At 45.3% G+C, this 25,477-nt stretch overlaps 1 protein-coding gene across 1 annotated transcript in view; it reads left to right on the forward strand.

Annotated features, from left to right (window-relative positions):
* Positions 1–25,477, forward strand: part of LOC137436111 (uncharacterized) — a 74,354-nt gene that overhangs the window by 45,256 nt on the left and 3,621 nt on the right. Inside the window, exons 16-23 of the mRNA XM_078786261.1 lie at positions 1,295–1,366; positions 10,907–10,942; positions 11,086–11,130; positions 11,626–11,658; positions 11,795–11,941; positions 13,687–13,863; positions 14,446–14,536; positions 15,068–15,145. Coding sequence (XP_078642387.1) covers positions 1,295–1,366; positions 10,907–10,942; positions 11,086–11,130; positions 11,626–11,658; positions 11,795–11,941; positions 13,687–13,863; positions 14,446–14,536; positions 15,068–15,145 — 679 coding nt within the window. The remainder of the gene's footprint in view (positions 1–1,294; positions 1,367–10,906; positions 10,943–11,085; positions 11,131–11,625; positions 11,659–11,794; positions 11,942–13,686; positions 13,864–14,445; positions 14,537–15,067; positions 15,146–25,477) is intronic.

The raw sequence follows: 25,477 nt of genomic DNA on the forward strand, positions 1-25,477 counted from the left end.
CTCTGGAAAATTCCCTTTATCTATTTGACGCCAACCTCTGCCGTCACATTCCTCATCCTTCAGATAGACAGGCAGGCTGCGGCATCTTCCCTCTCTTCAGATCTTGACAAAATCACAAGCTGGTCAAGCACTTGGACCATGGCTTTCAATCCTGACAAATCACACACTCTCACTATCTCTCTCAGAAAGGACCATAATTTCTACTGGCAAATTCTACTTCCTTAACAATCCTCTTGAAGAAGTTCACCGCAGGAGTCTCTCAAACTCATGGGTCTCACTATCAGCCATGATCTTTCGTGGGCAAACAACAATTGGCTTCAAAAATCCCATCACTGACTGGGCATCCTCCATCATGTAAAATCGTGCTTTGGCACACGTGAACTCTTATCCACCTGCAGGGTCTTCATCTGCAACCTGATGGAATACTGATGGAATACAACTGCTCTCCCCGATGGTCTGCTGCTGCTGCCTTACACATTGATCAGCTTGATGCAGTGGAAGCCAAGGCTTTCAAGATCATTTGAATCTCCCATGGCGAAGCTGAGTCTATGACCCAACCACTTTCCCATCGCAGACTGGTCATTGGTCTCTGTCTTCTTCTGCTTCCTTTCTGGTCTTGCATCCTCTGCCTTCCTGTACGCTGACCCGCCCCACCCCTCCCCCCACCCCAAGGTTTCTGCATGGTGCACATGGACCACCAGCCGGCCTGGTGATTACGGATTTCTGGTGAAACTCCCAAAATCCATCATCACTGCCCACCTCCTCATCCTTCAGATAGACATTTGTTCCTCTTTTTTTTCCTGCCTGTGGAACCAACTTCCACATTTGCTTCAATCTCATTCTTCCCTCCAGATTTTCCAGACAGCTGTTCACCACCATCTCCGATCATCTGCAATGCAGAACCATGATCTTTTCTAATCCCATTAAATCCCCTCACCCCAAGGCCCTCCTCTCACTCCTTCCCCCAAATTGCCACTTTTTCCTTCCTGAGAGTTTGCTTATGTATCCATCTTGTCCACCCCTGCATTCTCCCCTACATTCGTCATTACCTGCATCCCTTGTTTGTCTGTTTCCCATCTGCTTTGTCCCTCGGCCCTGCTATTCTCTTTCTGTGTCCCCCCATTCTCTTTCTGTTGTTCTTTGTGTGTTGTTGCATCCTGGTTCATTCTGTGTTCTAGCCCTTCCACAAGCCTTGGCTTTGTATGCAAAAAGGGTAGTTTCATAACCCTCTCATTTTGGGAATTGACCGGTTTAGTGAAAACTTTGTTTTTACTTATTTTCATGAAATGTTTAGGGTCTTCAAGGACAGAAAGGAGAACCAGCTCGTCCGGGCCGGCCTGGTGATTACGGCTTTCCTGGGTTACCTGTAAGTTTTTCTGTGTGATCCTTTACACCATCTCTAGATTTTCCTTTGCATAATTACCCTCGCCAGAGGAGAGGGTATTGCATTTGAGTCCATTTGTTTGTTTGTTTGTTTGTCTGTTTGTCTGTCTGTTTGTTGGTTTGTTTGTCTGTTTGTCCGCACAGAATAAATATGATTTTCTCTGCAACCGTTGGTCCGATTGACAGGATATTTTCACCATAGGTGCAACTCCACCTGTATAATTTTTTAATGATAATTAGGACGTCATAGGTCACGTGGTTTGGCCGCCATCTTGGAAAAATCGAAAAACTTTACACCTCTATATCTCGGAAAGCGCTGAATAGAAAAAATTGAGACATGGCTCATTGTAAAGAACTCTCCATGGGGAATAAAATATGTTAATGATGATGTCATAGGTTCCTCCATTATGACGTCATAATTCGACAAGTAGAAAACTTCATCCGATCAAGATGAAATTTATTGAGCATAATCTAGGAATAAATTCGTTTTGAAAAAATAATAATGATGACGTCATCGGTCACGTGGTTCGGCCGCAATATTTGTTTTAACACAAAAGCCTTAACAACCACTGAAAATACATCCTGGTGAGGGTTTGCAATCTCTGATTGCTCTTTTTCTTGTTTGTTTTCTATTTTTATCGTATGAGATTTTAGCATACTTTTGCCTTGTATGTATTGTCTTCTGTCTGGGTCTAACTGTGCAGAAAGTAAATTATGAGTAAATTGAAAATGCAGGGAATTACAGTGATTGTTCCTGACAATGGTCTTGACAGTTCCTTGTGTGGTGCTAAGTGAAAACAAATCTAGGCCATATGGGAGAATGGCCAGACAGAAGCCACTTTTAAGAAAATGTACATGACAGCACGCCTGGAGTTTGTAAAAAGGCAAGTGAAAGACTGAAAGCATGAAGCAAAAAATGATGTGGTCTGATGAGATGAAAATTGAACTCCAGCCAGAATGCAAAGTGCTACTTCTGGTGGAAACAGAGCACAGCTCATCACCCATCTAACAACATCCCTGCCGAGAAGCATGGTGGTGGCAGCATCATGCTATGGGAATGCTTTTCAGTGGCAGGGACTGTGAGACTTGTAAGGATAGAGGGAACAATGAATGGAGCCAAATACAGGCAAATCCTTGAGGAGAACCTGCTTCAGAGTGTAAAAGACCTTGGACTGCAGCAAATACTTACGTTCCAACAGGACAATGACCCCAAGCATACAGCCAAAGCAGCACTGGAATTATTTCAGAGCCCAGCCAAAGGACGTCCTCAAACAAGAACGTCCTCAAGTGGCCCAGCCAAAGCCCAGACTTGAATCCTATTGAGAATCTGTGGAAAGATCTGTAGATTGCTGTTCATCAACACTCCCCATCCAATTTGACAGAGCTTGAGCAAATCTGCAAGGAAGAATGGGAGAAAGTCCTAAAATCCAGATGTGGAAAGCTGTACAGACATATGGAAGAAGACTCGAAGCTGCAATTGCTGCCAATGGTGCTTCTACGAAGTATTGATTCAGAGGGTTGAATACTTATGTAAGTTAGATATTTCTGTATTTCATTTTTCTTTTACTATTTTGCAAATTTTTCTAAATCACGTCCAATCAATTGAATTGTCCACTGGTGGACTCCAAGATCTAGAGACATATCAAGGATGATCAAAGCAAATTGGATGCACCTGAGCTCAAATTGGAGTGTCATAGCAAAGGGGTTGAATACTTCTTTACTCAAGACATTTCAGCTTTTCATGTTTATTTAATTTGTGCAAATTTATTTTAAAAAATTAAAATCCATGTTGACATTATGGGGTATTACGTGTAGATCAGTGGCAAAAATGTCAATTCAATCCATTTTAAATTCAGGCTTTACCACAATAAAATGTGAAAAAAGTCAAGGGGTGTGAATACTTTCTGAGGGCACTATATATAGCCAGTTTGGTCGAACTGGGGAAGGAGTTAATATTTAAATGACACTTTTAACGTTATATTTTGTGTGTGTTCATATATCTGTGTCTTTTGTGTTGCGTGGATATATTTGTCTGCGCAGAGGCTTTGGGCAACGTTGAATTCTCTGTGTTTAATTCTTTCATTGAATTCAAGCATATAAAATATGAGTTGACCTGTATGACCTTACCATTCATGGAAGTTGTAAGCTATTGTAATTATGTGAGTAGTTGTTAAATGGATTAGTTCAGTTTTCTAAAATGTGTTACATTTGCCCTTACCTCTGTGCGTGCCCTTGGGAAACTTGGACTTGTGTACAGGGTTGCCTGAAAGTCGCTTTGCACATTTCCAGTAAAGCATTAACTCTTTTAATATTGTTGTGGATATGAGAATGTTTTTTTTATTTTGTTGTTGTGGTAAAATGTTGTTGTAAAAGGTTGTTGTAAAATATCACCCCTCCTCCCTCCGTTTGTGGTTGTATAAAGGTCAAAGGGCGTTTCCGTAGTTAGTCCATAAAACATACATGCAGGACACGATATATCCTTTCTTTTGACAGTTATATCCTTATTATGTGTATTAGCGTAAGGCTGTGTCTTCCATTAATTGAAATACTCCATTGCACCAGTGAAAGAGAATAGATCCCCTTTCCTTCCCATCCCCAAAATCTCCATCCCATATTACATCCCCTCTCGTCATTGCCGAGCCTCGATTGCCAATATTACCTCCCCTCCAATAACCGCCATTGACCACGAGGCTCGAGTCAGGGAAGGAAGGCGTGTCTCCACCTCGTCAGAGGGGAGGAGGGGCGTGCCCGCCCGTCGTCATCCAGGGCGGAGCCCGAGGGTCGCGCGACCAACCAGGGCCGAGGTGAGCACCCCGATGGGCGTGTCCTGAACGCCGGCGGCTTAACCGCCGGAGGCGCTATAAAAAGGCGCGCACGGAAGTAAAAGGAGAGGTGGTTGGACAGTTGGTTGGTTGCACAGAGTTGGTTGCGCAGAGTTGGCTGCGCAGGGTTGGTTGCACCGTTGGTCAGAGTTGGTTGCACAGAGTTGGTTGCGGTGAGGAGTCGGTGGTCAGAGTGAGGGACCAAGAAAGAGTGGAAGGTTTGGACCAGACGAGTGGGACAAGGCCTGGCAAGGCAAATGGAGGCGGCAGCAGCAGCGACACCCGGCAGCCGCTTGGGGCCTGGGCGGCGGTTTGGAGCAGGGCCGAAAAGGAACGGCGGCTGCTAAACGCGCCGATCGTGCTGCATGACCCCCCTTGGACTTCCCTCTCCCTCCAGCCATCCACATCCTGCGATTCCTGCAATTCCCCGCGTGAGTCAGTGTCTTTTGTTTGTTCTGTCATGGGATAAGTTAAGCCTGTAGATAAGCTAGTATTTGCACTGTGTCACCTGCGTCTTATGTGTTGTAAATAAACTTGATTGCTCCTTTTTGCTTGTGTGTGTAAATAATAAACCCCATTACTCGTCTGTACGTCTTCTCGTTTTAATTCCTTTTCCTCTTGCATTGCGTCGTTTTTGTCTTTTCCCTCATTGAGCAGCTACGGTGCGATACGGCCAAAGTTCTGGGTGAATCGGGTGAGTTTTGTTAGGTCGCGGTCTTACACCACCGCTCGGTCTATAACATCTAACCGCGATCTGTAACAATTGGTGTCTGGGAGTGAGATTCGGGGCCCGAACCAAATTTTTAAAACATCTAGAAAAAAAATTTTGGTCAAAATTACGAGCTGCCGAACTTTGTTTTTTTTAAGCAAAACCCGAATTTTGAAATCGCGCCATGGCTGTTCAAGGCGACGGGATGCCGGTGGGAGAGATAGACGGGGTAGAATCGACCCAGGACTTAGGGAAAAAAATGGTGGAGGAGAGGAAAGAAGGTGTGGTTGAGGGAGTATCAGACGCACAAAATGGCGCCTCGCACATTGCTACGGCGGCCGCACCCGCTGCACAAGTGGGAGGGATGGCCCAAATGCAGGCCCTCATGGAGCAATTTATGGCACAAATGAGGGCCTCTATGGAAGAGTCAGTGTATAATTGGAAGAGGGATGCCATGTCAGACGAATCCGGGTGTGATCTAAAAAAATTGAGGGAGGAATCCAGGTGTGAAGTGGAAAAACGGATATCAGAGGCAAGGGAGGAGCAGAGGGACAGAGACCGCAAGTTGGGCGAAAGGGTCCCAGGGGTGCACGACGAGGTAAAGCGGGTCGAAAAGCGCTGGTTGAGCGAAGCGGAGAAAAGCACGGGTACAATGACGGGGGTAGAAATCGCGACACGGGGTTTGAAAAAGCCGGCGACCGATGAGGTAGAGGGAATTTTATTAAAGCCAACGGTCGTCGAGGTGAACAAAGAAATTATGGGTATAGTTGAAATTGGAGAGACCGGGGACTTAAAGTTAAAAGAGCAACAATCGGAGGAAGGAATGGAAATTGCTCAAAGTCTAAATGCACATCCTGATGCTGTACTCGCTAACCCGAATGGAAGTTTGCAGGTTCGCGTGGAGAAAAGGATCCCCCAGGTGAGTCGTGCTGTATATTGTGCGGGTAGATTTTGCAGGAGGATGTTTAGCGACAAAAGAATTTTCGCGCGCTTGGGATCGAGGAAGCACCCGGGCGTTGGTGAAGGGTCCCGTGTGAGTGGAAATGGCACGCGTGGGAGAAAAAAGTGTGCGTCGGCGAGTGGGTGTGTTATAAAGTGTGGGAGTGAAACCGAGTGCGAGCGAGAATGCACGTCGGTGTGTACGGGGTGTGACACAGGGAGTGAGAGCAATACGGAGTGCACGCCCATGGTGAGTGTTACGGAGGACGTAACGGAGGAGAGGTGTGGATCGAAGTGTGCGCAAGAGGTGTGGTGTGTAACAGAGAGAGCGTTGGTGGAATGTACGGACGGCGTTGGAACGCCAGGTTTTGTGAGGGTGAAAGGGGTAGCGTATGCTTGTAAGCATGCAAGTGAAGCGTCGATGGTAACCGGTTTAGTGGTTAGAGCGACGGATAGCCGATGCGAGCACTCGGTGCGAGGGGTGCTTGGTTGGGTGCGAGGCCCGGCGTCGATCGAAGCTGCGTCGTTTCTCTTCGAAGCGTCGTTGCCGATTCGGGCTTGGCCCCGCCCCGCACGGTCGAGTCCGGGCTTTGTCGGGCGAGGCGACCGGTCCGGTTCGAGGGCGAGTGGGAGGAAGCGGAACGGTGCCCCCTCGTGGGGACGGGGTTCCGACCGGGGGAGATGGAGCCATCGGGCCCGGGACCGCAAGGTGCCGCGCCGAGATGGTGCGTGGAATCTCGGTCCAACCAAACCACCTCCCTTGAACCGAAAGCCGGACGGATTCAACCTGCAGGCAACCAAACCACCCGAATTCATTGCTCGGCTTTGCGAAGCCGAGTTTAATGATGTCATGGCGCACCGAGAGGATGTAATAAGTAGACGGATGATGATGGTAGTGATTTGATACGAAATTAATAATAGTGGGTAGAATTGGCAGTAAATGGAAAATTTTTGAATTGGTTGGAATTTGGTGTGCCAAATTGATAGAGAGACCCCCGATGTGGTGGGATGGCAAATCCACCATCCCTCACAGTGGGGGCAAAGGAGCACTAGCTTAGGGGGTGTATGGCAGTGGAAAACTAGCCCGGGTGGGTTAGGATATGGTGTGTAGGGATCTAGCGAAGATTGACATTAGGTGACGTTAAGTTTAGTTAGTGACTGATACCTGTAGTGGGGACGCAGGTAGATTAGTATGGATGATAATGACGTGGGAGCGCAATAGTTTAAAGGGACGACTGGGAAGCGCAAGTTTCAGAGGGGAGAAGTTAGCTGAGATGATGCCGTGTGTGTGAGGATTGAACAGGTGAGAATGGAACAGGTGTGATTGCACAGGTGTGCAACTGGACAGGTGTGTGGAGCAGTGTATGAGTAGTGAGTGTTGTGGATCAGCGCGAATGCGCTTGGGGAGAGAAGGGTGCAGGTGGCACCAGGTGTGAGAGCACAGGTGTGCAAGTACAGGTGTGTGGAGAGAGTTGGAGTAAGTGGTACGGAGTGGTGTGCATGGTGCGAAGGTGTGGATGGGGGAAGAGTGGACCCCTTTCACGAGTACCCGGGGCGGGTAGTGTAAGTGTTAGGTAGAGGGTGCAGGTAAATTGTGGTTGGATATTGGCATCTGTGGTGCGGTTGGAAGAATGCTGTTTGGATGGGTGCATTAGTGTTGTGGAAATGGCTGGGCGTGTAGCCTGTTAGTGTGTGTAGTTGGTTTGGGCACTCCACCACTGTAAGGATGTCGGCCAGGTGAGGCCGCAGGTGGGCTCTGGGAGCCGGTAGAGTTGTGGATGGGGCCCGAGGATCCGGAGGATGGACCCGGGTAGCCCAGTGCCAGAGAGGGCACCGAGTGGGGAGAGTGCCAGAGGGCCTTCCCCAGGTAGTTAGGTTAGGGTAAGGAGCAGGTAAGCTCGGAGGCAACTACAGTGGTGGAGGTGTGCAGGTGGGTAGACCCGCTGGGAGAGGTACACGTCGCGGCCCAGAAATTGTGCGAGGGCACCGGGAGATGAATCGGGGGAGTGAGACCCCAAATTGAAAAGCACCACAGTTTGGCCAATGGGAATTGGTTTTTAGAACCCATAGTGTAAGAGGGCCAATGGTTTGGCCAGAGAAAGACCCCGGGTAGTGTAAAGTGTGTTAAAATCATTTAGAGGGTAGTTAGGATGAAGGATCTCCTCGCACCATCTGCATCCACTCACCTGAGGTGACAGGTACTCCACACCATGCCATGTTTTGATTATTTTTTATGATGCAAATGTTTGGATTGTGAGACGCATCATGACGTGGGTGTGACATTGTGCGTAATTCCATCTCTTCCTCCTTATGAGGATTGATGATGAATTGATGATGGCAAATTTTTGAAGTAGAGGGATTGTGGTGACGAATTTGGTATAGGGGAAATATGGGGAAGACGTGACAGTAGTGACGAATTGTTAATGTGTAGGTTTTGTACATATGGGGTAAGGGCAAGGGTGGGCTAGGTAACAGGGGGGTGACGTACGGTAGGGACGAGCTTTCTCACTTCGCCCTCCGTACGCATTTCGCCTTGCATTGCCTTATTGATGTGTACCCTTGTGACCTTACCCCTCGCTCAATTGTCTTTCTTTTGTCTCCCACATGACCTGTGCGCCGTTGGGCGCCGAGGGGAGCGTGCGTGGGTCGGCCATTGTGCGCCCGAAATTCCCAGAACCAGCTGTCTGCATCGATGCACCACATTATGGACCACATGCCTGTGGCCGAGCACCACTTATAGACCCCATGGGTTGGGGCATGGCCCCTCTGCTGGAACCGGCCATGAGGGCCCGAAATCTTGCTGGCGGACCTTGGCCACAGGGCACCGATGCCCCACAGGTGAACCACACTAGTCGGCCCTGTGGGCCATAAATAAAATAAATAAGAAGGACACATTGGGCACACTTTATTGCAAATAGGCCGCCAGTAAGCAAAGCAAAAGAGAATGACAACATCTGGAAGACAAATAATAATAACCAGCAGAGGGAGCCGAAGAGCAAGAGACACCTGCAGGGTTAGGGGTTGTTTGGTTATTTTTATTCATGAACAGTGATGACTGTGCACCGATTGGTGCTTTAATGGTGCATTGATGCAGAGCAGACTGTCTCCCCCCCAGAAAGAACAATTACAGGTCCTGGGTTAGTTTTGTAAATAAAAATAGCGTCAGTGTAAATAATGCTTCCCACCGTCAGTGTATAGTTTGAAGACCATTCCGCAATTCGGTTAACTGTGGGCGTAAGTCTGTTAGGCAGGGTGCAATGGAGCAGCGGGACACATTTATTTATGTTTTAAAACTGTCGCACTCAGGGTCAGGTTAAAAGTAGAGGGAACTACACCTACGTGCCACACTAAGGTAAAAGTAATAGGCCCGGGACGTGCCTAAGGGGAGGAGGGTGCAGTGTTGTGGATATGAGAATGTTTTTTTAATTTTGTTGTTGTGGTAAAATGTTGTTGTAAAAGGTTGTTGTAAAATATCACCCCTCCTCCCTCCGTTTGTGGTTGTATAAAGGTCAAAGGGCGTTTCCGTAGTTAGTCCATAAAACATACATGCAGGACACGATATATCCTTTCTTTTGACAGTTATATCCCTATTATGTGTATTAGCGTAAGGCTGTGTCTTCCATTAATTGAAATACTCCATTGCACCAGTGAAAGAGAATAGATCCCCTTTCCTTCCCATCCCCAAAATCTCCATCCCATATTACATCCCCTCTCGTCATTGCCGAGCCTCGATTGCCAATATTACCTCCCCTCCAATAACCGCCATTGACCACGAGGCTCGAGTCAGGGAAGGAAGGCGTGTCTCCACCTCGTCAGAGGGGAGGAGGGGCGTGCCCGCCCGTCGTCATCCAGGGCGGAGCCCGAGGGTCGCGCGACCAACCAGGGCCGAGGTGAGCACCCCGATGGGCGTGTCCTGAACGCCGGCGGCTTAACCGCCGGAGGCGCTATAAAAAGGCGCGCACGGAAGTAAAAGGAGAGGTGGTTGGACAGTTGGTTGGTTGCACAGAGTTGGTTGCGCAGAGTTGGCTGCGCAGGGTTGGTTGCACCGTTGGTCAGAGTTGGTTGCACAGAGTTGGTTGCGGTGAGGAGTCGGTGGTCAGAGTGAGGGACCAAGAAAGAGTGGAAGGTTTGGACCAGACGAGTGGGACAAGGCCTGGCAAGGCAAATGGAGGCGGCAGCAGCAGCGACACCCGGCAGCCGCTTGGGGCCTGGGCGGCGGTTTGGAGCAGGGCCGAAAAGGAACGGCGGCTGCTAAACGCGCCGATCGTGCTGCATGACCCCCCTTGGACTTCCCTCTCCCTCCAGCCATCCACATCCTGCGATTCCTGCAATTCCCCGCGTGAGTCAGTGTCTTTTGTTTGTTCTGTCATGGGATAAGTTAAGCCTGTAGATAAGCTAGTATTTGCACTGTGTCACCTGCGTCTTATGTGTTGTAAATAAACTTGATTGCTCCTTTTTGCTTGTGTGTGTAAATAATAAACCCCATTACTCGTCTGTACGTCTTCTCGTTTTAATTCCTTTTCCTCTTGCATTGCGTCGTTTTTGTCTTTTCCCTCATTGAGCAGCTACGGTGCGATACGGCCAAAGTTCTGGGTGAATCGGGTGAGTTTTGTTAGGTCGCGGTCTTACACCACCGCTCGGTCTATAACATCTAACCGCGATCTGTAACAATATACTAGTTTTATTTTGCAGTACTTACAGCAATTAATGAATCATTGCATCTGTATGATGGCGTGCATTCAGATAGGATAGAAGGACTGATTCATTAAGACTGGTGAAGCGACTTTCAGACCCCACCCTGTAGATTACGTTTTTGGGCTTCTCGCTCAGCTTATCCTTGTGTGATTGGGTTGCATTGAGGAGGCCTTTTGGACCATTGGAACTCCTGTAGATAATTCCTTTAGGAGAATCAATTGCATCTCTGGGATTGCGCGAAAACACCCGCTCGCACCACTATCCATCCTGTTCTATTGGATTTTGCAATATTGAACAAGATAGTCTGGCTCATCACACTTGTCAATTTTATACATTTGTTTTGTATTTGCAATTACAGGGAGATATTGGAGAACCAGGAAATGGAGGAGAAAAGGTAAAGAAAAAATGCATAACTTAAGTTTGTTTTATGATCAATTTGCAATACTACAAACTGGCATAATTACAAATTTTTGTCTTCCTTTTTATAACTTTTAAAATGCATGTGGAGAGGTGTTCATCTCCAACCCTGTGTTTTAGGGCAATATTGGAGCGGATGGCTTGCCTGGCAGAATTGGTTTAAGGGTAAGTTATCTTGAACTTGTCTCGCTAAAGCACGTGGCCTGATCCATCCATGACAGAGGCAGATGGCAGGGATCAGGCCCCACATGACCTATTGCAGGGGGAAAGTACGGTATATTGAAGCAGAATGACCTCACAGCAACACTCGTGTAGTTAAATACCTACACAGATAAACTGCGTTGTTGTTGCACACACACAAATGAAACCAGGTAATGGCGCAACGGAGAGTAGAGAGGTTTATGCAAATATTATTTGTAAGATACAGGTTCAGCAAAGGGTCACCTTTGCCTTATTTGCTTGTAAACCGATAGTGGCATAAAAACAGTTGCAAATGTCATTTTTGACTGACTGTTGCATTGATTTGTAAACGGTAAGGTATCCAGACATCAGGGATTCCTAAGGCCAATTGTTCGTAGTGTCAAGAAACGTGTTCTTCGAAAAAATGTATTAGAAAGCACCTTTGGTGAGCAATGTGGTGACACAATTGTATGTTCACAGGGAAGTAAAGGTTTGAAAGGTCCTCTTGGAGAGGTGAGTTTCACTCCATTTATCAGTGTATTGGAGCTTTATCCAATAATTTCTGTAATTCTGCATGCTGCTTGATATATTTTTTAGGGTGTAAACCCCAAACGCATATTCCACACATTCCTTTACATTCACTTTTCAGGATGGGGCCGAAGGTCCTCCTAGCCGCATGGGCCATCCTGGTCATCAAGGACAGCCCGGAGAGACTGGAGTCAAAGGCAAGGAGGGAGATAAAGGTGTACTGGGTGGGCCTGGGAGACGAGGTCTGCATGGACTGCCGGGTCCACAGGTGAGTCCTTTCATCTCCCAAAACCAATTGGTACAGTGCATGTAAAAACGAAAGAGTGGAGGTTTTGTCTGATGTCGTGGCACCGGAAGTTCAGATGATTTTTGGAATATTGAAGCAGACAGCAGGCTGGTAAAGACCATGTAATCGCAACAGATCGAAATGAAAACTCTTAAGTATTTGGATAGGTTTAGGCTGTCACAATTTGATTTGAAAGGTACTTAAGTCTTTGTGGAAAATGTCTTTAATTCCATCCCATGGCACCAACACTGTGGAGACTTTTCAGAAACATTTGACGTGTTCCCATCTGAACCGATGCCTCATGACACCATAGGCACCCAGGTTCAAATCCTAGTATTTGTTCATTGTCTGCTAATCTACTTGTAAATCACATCCAAGTACATTGATTTATACTATTATTTTTGGCCTGCATGTGATTTATGTACAAGTTCCAACTCCCAGGAGAACCTTATATCAATGGATATATATATCAGGGTACTTACTTTTTCCACATGTGAAATTTGCATTTATGTTTATTTAAATTATACAATGGACTACAAAATGTAAATGTTTCAGGATATTTGTTATATTATATCACCTTTATCTATCAATATTGTTGAAATGAAGATCAAATAGCTGTATGTTGAAATATGTTGAAAAAGTCAAAATTTTACAAGAGGTGTACTTACTTGTTCACGTGACTGTATATATATATATATATATATGTATATATATATATATATATATATGTATATATATATATATATATATATATATATATATATATATATATATATATATATATATATATATATATATATATATATATATACATATCTGTGCAGTGTCTGTGTTGTCACTGAACTACTCCCTCAAACTTTTGTGAAATTGACAAAACAAAAACTCAGGTACAGTCATCCATCTATATATCTGGGCAGTGTCTGTGTCATCACTGAACTACTCCCTGAAACTTTTGTTTCCGTGGCGGTGAGGTGTTTTGAATCATGTGGTGCTGAGGTGTTTTTAATTACATGGTGCTGAGGTGTTTTTAATTACGTGGTGGTGACGTGTTTTGAATGACGTGGTGGTGAGGTGTAATCCTCCCAAACTTCCTGTCTGCACCTACCCCTCCCGTATGTACGTGCTGAGGGGTCCTTTAAGAAAAAAAATATTTTTTCAACCTAAAAGTTTTATTAAAATGTAATATCACAAACACTACAAATACATTTGTGCAAAATAATTGTTTGTATTATGATTGGTGTAAATCATAACACAACAACTCAGGTACCGGTACAGTCATTATCCTCACCTAAAACAAGCCCGTTCCTCTGCAGTGATGTATGTTGAGGCGAGCGCAGCGAGCCGAGCCAAGCTAGTTTGTGTGTGTGTGTGTGTGTGTGTGTGTGTGTGTGTGTGTGTGTGTGTGTGTGTGTGTGTGTGTGTGTGTGTGTGTGTGTATATCCATACGTATACGTATATGTAAAACATGCGACACAATGCATAAAAGAGCTTTAGCAGCTCCTCGGCTGATTACATGGTTATCAAACAACCCTGTCCTTGTCTGCCTCTCATAAACTTTACTCACCTCCATTCCTTTGTCCATCCTTTCCCCCCACATAAAAAAGAATAATTCTGTTTGTCAGTTCTATATAGCATTTATCCTTCCAGTGATCTTTTAAAATGCAAGGCCACTGCCACAGATGTTGTTTGGTGAGGTTGATTGTCCCACAACGCGATCATGTGTGCAGGGCCGGACACTATCCTCTGCCCACGTGCTTGAAGTCTGCCGCAACGTGGTCCTGGAACATATGTCTCGGTACAGCAGTGCACTGCGCCGTAAGTGCGCCAGTGCATGTGCCGATGGCCTCAACCCTGCCTTTGGCTTGCCTGGCCCCAAGGGCGAGCAAGGCCTTCAAGGAGAGACGGTAAGAGCATTCACAGCATTGTCTTTAATTTTCACATTGCCTCCTTGCTCAAGAATAAAATTCGTTTTCAACAGCTATTTACAAAACAGTCCATCAGTATTATTATATCTTCACTGTCATGATCATGAGGCGGTGTACAAGGAAACCTAAGACACATGAAGAGGCATTTTGGCTCATTGTGCATGTATCAACATCACATTCACCTTATCTGTCAATTTTACTATGATTGGTGATGCTGAAATTAGCAGTGGTTTCACCTTGTCTGGAAATAGAAACGAGTTTCACCGTTCTTGCTTGTTAATGACCTCCAGAGAGATGGTAATCTATCCTGGATGATTGATCTCCATGTGATTCCAGTCTATAGGTTCCAGTTGACTCTTAATGCCTCCTGGACAACCTGGAATGAGCAGTCAAATTATACGCACAAAATATCACTGCTGCCCAAAAGTCCTCCGACACAATTAGAAAGAAAAGAGCAATTTAAATACTGAATGTGAAAATAAGTGAATCAAAGAAAAATTGTTCAGGATAATAATTTGGAACCTGATCTGACTTTCACTACCTTTGGGATTTCATTTCTAGGGACCTCCAGGACAAAGTGGCATGGCAGGTGAGGATGGTCTGATGGGTGCTCCTGGAGAAGTTGGAGACAAAGGTGGAGATGGACGCATGGGTGAGGATCGCAACATTGCATGCAAACTCCATACCATGTTAACCACAGGAGCTTTGGTGTCCATGACTTATTCCATGTCTATTAAAATAACATGAATCACCGTTCTATTTACCTAAGAAATAGTTTGAGAGGCCCCCACCAGGATAGACACGAAAAAGTAAATCCCAGGTTTAGAGGATACAATTGCATACATCATCTGAGTATATTGCATACATCATAAATATATTGCATACATCATCTGAGTATATTGCATACATCATAAATATATTGCATACATCATCTGAGTATATTGCATACATCATAAATATATTGCATACATCATCTGAGTATATTGCATACATCATAAATATATTGCATACATCATCTGAGTATATTGCATACATCATAAATATATTGCATACATCATCTGAGACACTGTATAAGTATAGGAGGTGCAAAGATGGATTGTTCTCTCATGGTCAAAACCTTTGTGTATAAGATTCTTAAATTGTGTAAACATAAAGTTGATTTCTCCTAATCCTTGATGGGCAGGCTTGGCCGGGGATGACGGAGACCCAGGATTCACTGGAACCTCACTGCAAGGCCCAATTGGACTACCTGGCAGAAAGGGTGAGATGCACTTGATCAAATGGTCACCATGGTACTCTCCTGACTTTGCAAGAAGTGAAGCTGATGCATTTCCTCACAGTAAGCCAATAAAATATGTGTAATGGTATAAAATACACAGATGGGTAGCACAGGTAAATTTTAAGGTCTCACAGGAAGCGGGTGGCTAAACAATAGCCCTCATTGTTCAGGCAGATAGTTATATCTACGTTTTAATTGGTTTTGCTCTTTTTGGGTCTTTTCACATGGAGAGAGAGATATGGTGGGAAGGGAAAGGAAAAGGGAAAGAAGGGGATGTTTATTTATTTTTAATGCAACAACAAAGCTCATTAAAGAGCTAAACAGCAAAGGAATGCAGATTGAAAAAGCCAACAAACTATTTTTATATCCCATATCCTTCCTGACAAGACATCGAGGTACATACATGAAGTTGTGAATGTTTACTTAATTTGTGATTCACCCAGACGGGTGTTGTCACTCCATTGTGGGGTCGGCTCGAAAAAAGGCTCAATCAGACATTTGTAATTTGAGCAACACACACACACACACACACACACACACACACACACACACACACACACACACACACACACACACACACACACACACACACACGTGAAAAATTAAGTACACCCCATGGAAAGTTTTGACTTTTTCAACATATTTCAACATACAGCTATTTGATCTTCATTTCAACAATATTGATAGATAAAGGTGATACAATATAACAAATATCATGAAACATTTACATTTTGTAGTCCATTGTATAATTTAAATAAACATAAATGCAAATTTCGCATGTGGAAAAAATAAGTACACCCCAACATTTATCACTACTTAAAATACCTAAAATTAGAACCAGGTGCACCAGCTCAGGTGCAAATGATTAGAACATCGTTCGAGAGGATCTTGGAGGAACCTGTCTTATTTAAACCTCAGACATTTAGTTTGGTTTGCTCTTTGTTGTTGAAGTGTGTGGCGTCACCATGCCTAGATCAAAAGAGCTCTCTGAGGCCTTCAGAAAGAAGGTTATAGATGCCTACGAGTCTGGGAAGGGATTTAAAAAGATTTCCAAACAATTTGAAATCAATCATTCGACTGTCCGGAAGATCATCTACAAGTGGAGAAGATTCCTAACAACTGCCAACTTGTTCAGGCCAGGCCGCCCCAGCAAGTTCAGCCCGAGAGCAGACAGCAAGATGCTGAAAGAAGTCTCTAAGAACCCCAGAATGTCATCACGGGACCTACAGGTAGCTCTTGCCACTGTTGATGTCAAAGTGCACAAGTCTACCATTGGAATGAGGCTGCACAAATTTGATCTACATGGGAGGTGTGCCAGGAGGAAACCTTTGCTGTCCAGAAAGAACATCAGGGCAAGATTAAAGTTTGCCAATGAACACCTAGGCAAAGACCAGCACTTCTGGAACAATGTGCTCTGGACAGATGAGTCAAAGGTAGAGCTATTTGGCCACAGTACCAGAAGACATGTTTGGCGAAAACCAAAGACAGCATTTGACCACAAGAACCTGATACCAACTGGAAAGCATGGTGGTGGAAATATTATGGTTTGGGGCAGCTTTGCTGCATCAGGGCCTGGGCAGCTCACCATCATAGAATCCACTATGAATTCTTCATTGTACCAGAGAGTGCTTGAGGATAATGTGAGGCCATCTGTCGGAGAGTTCAAGCTCAACCGAAGGTGGACCTTCCAACATGACAATGACCCTAAACATACCAGTAAATCCACCAAGGAATGGCTGAAAAGAAAGAAACGGAGGGTTCTGGAATGGCCAAGTCAAAGCCCGGATCTAAATCCCATCGAGATGTTGTTGGGGGATTTGAAACGAGCTGTGCATGCAAGAAACCCCTCAAACATCGCACAGCTGAAATAATTCTGCATGGAGGAGTGGGCAAAAATTTCTCCCAGTCGATATCAGAGACTGGTAGACAGTTATAAGAAACGCCTACTTGAGGTTGTTTCTGCCAAAGGGGGCAATACCACCTATTAGAGCCAAGGGTGTACTTACTTTTTCCACATGCGAAATTTGCATTTATGTTTATTTAAATTATACAATGGACTCCAAAATGTAAATGTTTCATGATATTTGTTATATTATATCACCTTTATCTGTCAATATTGTTGAAATGAAGATCAAATAGCTGTATGTTGAAATATGTTGAAAAAGTCAAAACTTTACATGGGGTGTACTTACTTTTTCATTTGACTGTATACACATATATATATATATATATACATATACACACACACACACACACACACACACACACACACACACATAAATATATACACATATACACACACACATACACATATACACACATACATATACACACACACATACACATATACACACATACATATATACATATACACATATACACACACACACACACACACACACACACACACACATGCACATATATACACATATACACACATACATATTGTCGCGTGACACTACCCTTGGTAAACACCTTAGGGTAGCACGGATGACAAAAGGAGCTGTTACTCCGAGACGTTCAGTTCAAATGGCGGAGAAAACGCGTGGGGAAATAAGAGGGAGGGGGAGAAACTGGAGCGCTTGCCTTCAACGTTCCACTGGCAGTCCTCAAACCTGCAATAAATCAACTCAAACCGGGACGAATTTAAAATGTACAAGAAAATGTCGGCTTTATTAAGAAATGCCGGTAACAAAATAAAACACGGTCAAATAATACTAATTTCCTCAATTGGAGTGCTCTCAAACAGACTCGAACACAGACAAAGGATAAAATAACTGCAAATAAATGTGTGGTTATTTAATTGCACTTAGCACGACTCAACCGGCGCATCTCTTCAGGACTTGTCCAGGCCCCGGGCGCGCAGTCTGGACGCTGCTCTGTTCTTGGAGGGGAAGTGCGTTCGTTCGTTGGTGCGAGTAGGCCTCAGTCCACCCTCGTTTCACTAGGCCGTGCCCATTGGTGCGATGTAGGCCTCCCGCGTGAAGCGAACAGCAGGCGTGCAGCCCGCTCTTCCACACCGTGCTCATCCACCCATCTTCCACATGGAAAACCGCAGTTCCCGGGCTGCAGTTGTGCCTCTGGCACACGGCTGATCCCATCGCTTCCTTGAGCCCGAGAGCAAAATGCCACCGTTCATACGAGGTTCAGAGCGATAATGCGCAAGGGGGAATCACGACCGTTTGATATCGTCTTTGGTAGAACAAGAAACACGAGAGCGATAAAGGTCGGTCAGAGCAAGAAGCCAAGGAGAAGGGAAGAGAGAATATCCGCCAGCGCGTTCCTTCATCGTGCAGGCTCTGACGTCATCTGGGGTGTTTCGCCAATCAGCGAGTCACTCACTCCCCACCAGTCCTTCCCTGCAATCAAAACCCTACCCAATCACGGCTCCTCAGGGCATGGCCTCTGCCTGCCCAACCTGTGCGCTTCCCAAGTCGGGGTTGTCAGCGGTAGGGCTTGATGCATGACTTCCGGTTAGCTTTTTAATTAGTGAGTTTAAATGCGGACGATTGCGTGGCTTGGCTATGTGTCTATGGTGTGGTGCCAAAAGGGACATAGGAAATAAATTACAGAGGTAACAACATACAAGGGATAATTACCCATAATCCCTGAGCTAATTAACATACCCCACTCCTCGTAATGAGGACGAAGATACACTTAATCCGAACACATGGTCTACCGGATCCCTACTTATCGTACATCAAGGTGCTTCTTCTTCTTCGTGCCAGTCGGGGCACACGAATCTATACACTCTACCTGGCCTGTGGTATCCCTACCCCCTAAAAACGTAACACAGCCCCCTCCCCCCCCCCCCCCCCCGAAACTGTAGCTCCCGCAAGGTTCATTGCAGGCGCTACCATCCCAGTTTTACCACTTACCGACTCACACTTAATTAGCCTATTAAATAAATCTTGGCTGGGAAGTGAGCCGCAGCTACTTACCTATTCTTCTTAGCGTTCTACCCCGTTAAGCAAAAGTTTACATTTCAAATATTTACAAAGCTTGATTCCTCGCTCCTAACTCCTGGGGCAGGAAGAAAAAGTCAACAAAGCACACAAAAACCTACCTTTAACCACAAAACTTAACCAAAACATGCAAAAATTCAGCAAACTCCAAAAACATTTATGCAACCCCTTCCTAAAGACCGCATCCCCCGGTGGATGCCACAAGACTCAACATTACCTACGGGGCCATCCCAATGCATCCCAAATTTCCGCGGGCCCTGTCCTGGTGTTACAGGTGAGTGACATGGCTCAGTGGATTTCGCCCACATTCATTCACACAAATCCCATAACCACTCATACACGTTTCAAAAATCATCAAAGCACAAAATCATCACAAAGCACGTATTTCACCCCCCCCCCCCCCCCCCTCCTCCCTGCAAGACCATGGCATAGATGTCATCACACATGTGTGTGCATTTCTATTAGGCAGGGGAAGGTACCGTACAAGCAAGATGGTGGGGTGCTTCAGACTGTGGTGCCCGCAGTCCAAAACCAAGTCGTCTGACTTACGACTTCTTTACCCCCCCCCCCCCTCCCCCTTTAATTATTGTCCCTCCTGACAGCCAAACAGCTCCTTACACTGACGTCCCACCGGGGAGGTTGCCTCAGGCTTCCACACAGCTTCACGGGTCATCGAGGGTCTCTACATACCGCAGGGCGCCCAAACAGACCCCCCCCCCCCACCCCCACCGACGGGCTCCAAATTTCCAGACACCACTGGCTGCCAGGGGCAATTACCACAGAGGGGGCCTCACTCACCACTCCTCCAGAGCTTGATCCGAACCTGCGGACACACACACCTTCCCCACCCACAAAATTCACAAAAACATTTCCTCCCCCCCCCCCCCCACCCCCCCCCCCCCAGCCTGGTGTTGGCTTAGCGGTTAGGGTGCCGGCTTGGGATCATAGGATCCTGGGTTCGAATCCCGGTCGATCGCTGAATTAACGCCGGGGGGTTGACTCAGCCTGTCATCCTTCCGAGGTCGGCAAATTGAGTACCAGCTTGCTGGGATGAATGATCCCGGTGTGTACCCCGGTTTAGAATAGGTGCACCATATACCTGCGCATCGTAAGAGGCGACCAAGGGTTGGCGTCAGGAAGGGCATCCGGCCATAAAAACATTGCCTCAAAACAGGGAACCATGATTGCTAACCCCCGCTGTAGTGGGGAAAAATGGCCTTAAAACGATCATTCATTCATTCATTCATTTCCTCCCCCCCGCTGCTATTGAATTCTCAACCACATATTTCCATAGAAGATATCATGAAAAGATGCTGCCATGGCCTTCTTACATGTGAAATCCCCATTCACATTTCAATCACATTTCCAAACACATTTCAAGAATCATCACTCAATTTCCATCCTCTCGACCACATAAAAACACCAAAAACCTTGACATAAACAAAATGTGGGTGACAAGACACTTTGTGGCACACATTCAATCCCCTCAAAGGTCATGCCATCACTCTCACCTGCCCCCCATTCCAAATTACTCATGTCCCAATTTAAATAAGCAAGTACTGAAGCCTGGGACAGTACACATCACGTCACTTACCTCATTTACACACATCCCGTACATATAAAAAACCACCGTTTAGAGGCCATTTTTCCCCGCAAAGCGGGGGTTGGCCTTTTCGGGGACCGTGGTAGTTGTTGTTTTTTGGTCCCCTTTTTGAAGCAATGTTTTACGGCCGGATGCCCTTCCTGACGCCAACCCTTTTTGCCGCCTTCAACGACAAACAGGGAATTACCAGTGAACTGGTACTCAATTAGCCGACCTCGGAAGGATGACAGGCTGAGTCAACCCCCCTGGCATTAATTCGGCGATCGACCGAGATTCGAACCCAGGATCCTAGGATCCTAAGCCGGCACCCTAGCCGCTAGCCCAACACCAGGGATCCCGTACATATATATGCACATATATACATACATATAAATATGCACATATATACACATATACACACATACATATACACATACACACATACACACATACACACACACATATACACACATACATATACACACACACATACACACACACACATATATATATATGCACATATATACACACACATAAATATGCACATATATACACATATACACACATACATATACACATATACATATACACACACATATATATGCACATATACACCACACACACATATATATGCACATATATATACACACACATATATATGCACATACATACACATATAAACACATACATATACACATATACACACACATATACACATATACACACACATATACACATATACACACATATATATATATATATATATATATATATATATATATATATATATATATATATATATATATATATATATATGTATATATATATATATATATATATTGTTGCGGATATGAGGACTGTATTTTTTTTTGTGTGCTTTATTATTACTAGGGCATGCCCGTACTATATCTATATCTAAAATTATATCCCCCCCCCTCTATTTACATGAAATGGTTTGGTCCAAAGCGAACGGCTTGCGAGTACGGTGACAATCCCCCCCCCCTCTATTTACATGAAATGGTTTGGTCCAAAGCGAACGGCTTGCGGAGTTTGGTAAAGAAATCGCCATAGCGTGCACAAACGCGCAGGAAAGCGAAAGAATCGCAAATTAGTTTTAATTAGTTTTAAAACATAGTTTAACGCCAACATAGTTTGCCAACGTGAAATAAATGAATACGCTCTCAAATGTGCCGTCCGAGGCAGAGTCTGTTCGCCACGTTCGGCACACGTGATAGCTCGCTGCTCTCTGATTGGTTGAATCGTTTTTTGGACATAGCTCGGTAACTACTTGTCCGATTAATATGAAACCTTGAAAAGGCACATCCTCGGGTCCCCAGCAATATACCTGGCAAGTTTAAAGTATATCGGACCCGTGGTTGTCGAGAAACAGCGGTCACAGACATACAAACATACAAACATACAAACATACACACAGAGATTACTGGAATTATAGATAGATTATTGTTTATTCTGCGCCTCCTGCCTCCGGAGTTGTGTAAAGATAAAAAGGGCGTCTCGGTAGTTATTCCATAAACACCACATTGCAGGACCTGATAAAACCCTTGTTCAGTAGCTTATATCTTATTATGTGTCTTAGGGTAAGGCTGTGTCTCCCATTAATTGAAATACTCCATTGCACCGAGTGAAATAAGAATAGGTCCCCTTTCATTTCATTTCGATGGCCAACTGCATTTTGGGCGGTTTTCTTCAACCACCATTGGCCACGAGGCAGGGTTGGGGAAGAAAGGCGTGTCTCCACCTCGTCATAGAGGGGAGGAGTGAGCCAGCCCCGAACAACCAACTGAGCACGAGGGGTTTGGTTTGAGAGGGCGGAGGAAGAGCGTTTGGGGGAGGTTCGCAAAGGTTGAGGGGCGGGGCCTATATAACCCGCCGGCGGGGCGTTCCCCAAGCAGTTGAGACAAGGAGGGAGGAGACAAGAGCTGGGTCGTCAGAGAGTTGCGCTTTTACTGAGTCCAAAGAAAGAGCTGGGTCGTCAGAGAGTTGCGCTTTTACTGAGTCCAAAGAAAGAGCTGGGTCGTCAGAGAGTTGCGCTTTTACTGAGTCCAAAGAAAGAGCTGGGTCGTCAGAGAGTTGCGCTTTTACTGAGTCCAAAGAAAGAGCTGGGTCGCCAGAGCAGATGCGCTTTTACTGAGACAAGCAGCTCCGACCCGTGACTCCGCGCACACGACAGGCTCGGTGGCATCAGCGGCCGTCGAGGTCCAGCCCGACGTCCCGTGCGGGATCAAGCTCCAGCCAGCTCCGTGCCGTCCTCCCCCCTCCAGCCACACACCTCCTTCCAGCAATCCACTCTGCAATTCCCCGCGTGAGTCAGTGTCTTTGTTTGTTCTGTCCTGGGTAGTAAGTAAGCCTGTTAGATAAGCTAGTATTTTCCCTGTGTCTCTAAAAGTTTCTGTATATTATTTTATTATCTTTCCTACTCCTTGGTTATTTTGAGCCTGTAAATAGTAAATAAATTTAGTAGTATTTTCAACCCTTTTCTCGTCTTATTCCTTTTCCTCTTTGCATTTGTCGTCTTAGTCTTTTCCCGATTGAATAGCGGTGGCGCGATACGGCCAACGTTTGGGTTGAATCGGGTTTTAGTCGGGGAATAACTGTTCGGTTCGCGGAGCCTCCGCTCGGCAAATATAACATCTAATCCGCGGTCCGTAACAATATATATATATATATATATATATATATATATATATGCACATATATACACATATAAACACATACATATATGTGGGGGCAGCAGTCAGCCCCCCGTTCCCCCTTAACCCCAAGAAGAACCCCAGGAGGCATTGGAACTGTGTGCGGTACATGAGGTTTATTATAGAAATTATTAATTAACGTACACGGAATATTTTCAGTCCATGCACCAAGACGGCAGCTCCCCGCACACGGCAGCACGACCCACATTAGCAAGAAGCAAGTCGTGATGCGCACAATGCACAAAGAAGCGCCTCGAGACCATCCACCGAAAATCTTAGAGTTCTCACCGTCAAGCCGGTCATTATACATGGTTCCCCTCCCCCCCCCCCTCCCCTCATCCCATACTGAGAAATCAAAGGGGTGGTCCAGACAGTGAGGAGCCTCTAAAAGGGGACAAGGCCACAGGGACGACATAACACGGCTGGGACGCAGGTAGTGGAAACGTCATTTATGGTCTTAAACTGCCTCCCAGAGGATTGGGAGGGTATCGCAGGGATTGGAAGGGGAAAATACTCATTATTCTGGTATCCTTAGAATCACTGCCACGACATATACACATATACACACACATATATATGCACATATATATACACATATAAACACATACATATACACATGTACACACATATAATATATGCACATATGCACACATATACACACACACACACACACACACACACACACACACACACACACACACACACACATCTTGTTTTTTATTTTCGTTTCTCACAATTCCATCTCTTATGATTTTCAGTTCTTATTTCTCTTATTCAATTCTTATTTTAAAATGCATTTAATTAATTGTACAGTTTTGGTTGTTCCTAAACTTAAATATAAATGATTTAAAGGATTGCTGTAAATGATGTTAATTTCACAACATCCAATACAACAACAAAAACAACATGCATTTTAAGGCCATTTTCCCTGCTAGAGCGGGGGTTAGCCTTGCGGTCCCCATGACAATCTTCTCCATCTTGCCCTATTTCTGCATCTCCCCTTGTTAACACCCTTGCCCGCATTTCTTCTTCCACCATCTTCAGCCAAGTCTTTCTCGGTCTTCCCCGTCCTCTACTTCCTTCTACGTTCATTTCCATCACTCTTCTCAGCCAGTCACTTTCATCCTTCCTCAACACATGACCAAACCATCTCAACCTGTTCCTCTTCACAGCATCAATCACAGGCTCTATTCCCATCATCTTTCGCAATTCATCATTTGTCTTCCTCTCTCTCAACGATACTCCGCACATCCACCGAACCATTCGCATTTCCACCCTTTCCAGCCTTCGTTGCTGCTCTACGTTCATTACCCATGTCTCGCTCCCATAAATCATAGCACTTCTCACACATGCAGCATACACCTTTCCCTTCAGCTTCAACGACACTCCCCTCCTCATCAGCACGCCACTCAGTTCCCGAAACTTCTTCCATGCACATCTCACTCTAGCAACCGTTGCCGAGTCTGATCCACCTTCTCCATGTAGCATCCCATATTCAACTTTATTTAAATTGCAAACCTCAAAACATAGTTCCCTTACCGAAAGCAAGAACGTTAACCCGTAAGGAATTGACTAGTTTCCCGACTGCAGGGATCATCAGCTGGGCACCGTTCTTCCTCGAGGTTTCGATCCTTTCAGCCCAGACACACACACACACACACACAAACTGGAGTGATCAACATACTTGTCAAAAAATCTTTTTTGTCTTTTCAAAAAATCTTTTCAAAAAAGTTCGATAAGCAACCACCGGATCGTCAACATCCTCTCCAAATGGACGGCCAACTCTGAAATCTCCAATGTGAAGGTGAAGAACAAATGGACCTGGAACGACTTTGTCATTGCATGAAAGACACAAGATGTTGATGAGCTGCCAATGAGGGAAGGCTCAGTATCAGACAGCACATCCAGAATAAGAAAACATTACAAAGTGAAGGTCAGACTGCTCTTGCAGACAAGGCGAAATTTGATCGGTGATCGAGACAATACGGATACATGACACTGTGTCCTATTTTTGGCAAAACCTTTCACAAAGCAACTGTATGTGTGGGCTGTGCCA

The sequence above is a fragment of the Myxine glutinosa genome, chromosome 11 (assembly GCF_964187855.1).
Source record: "Myxine glutinosa chromosome 11, kmMyxGlut1.1, whole genome shotgun sequence".
Lineage (NCBI taxonomy): Eukaryota > Metazoa > Chordata > Myxini > Myxiniformes > Myxinidae > Myxine > Myxine glutinosa.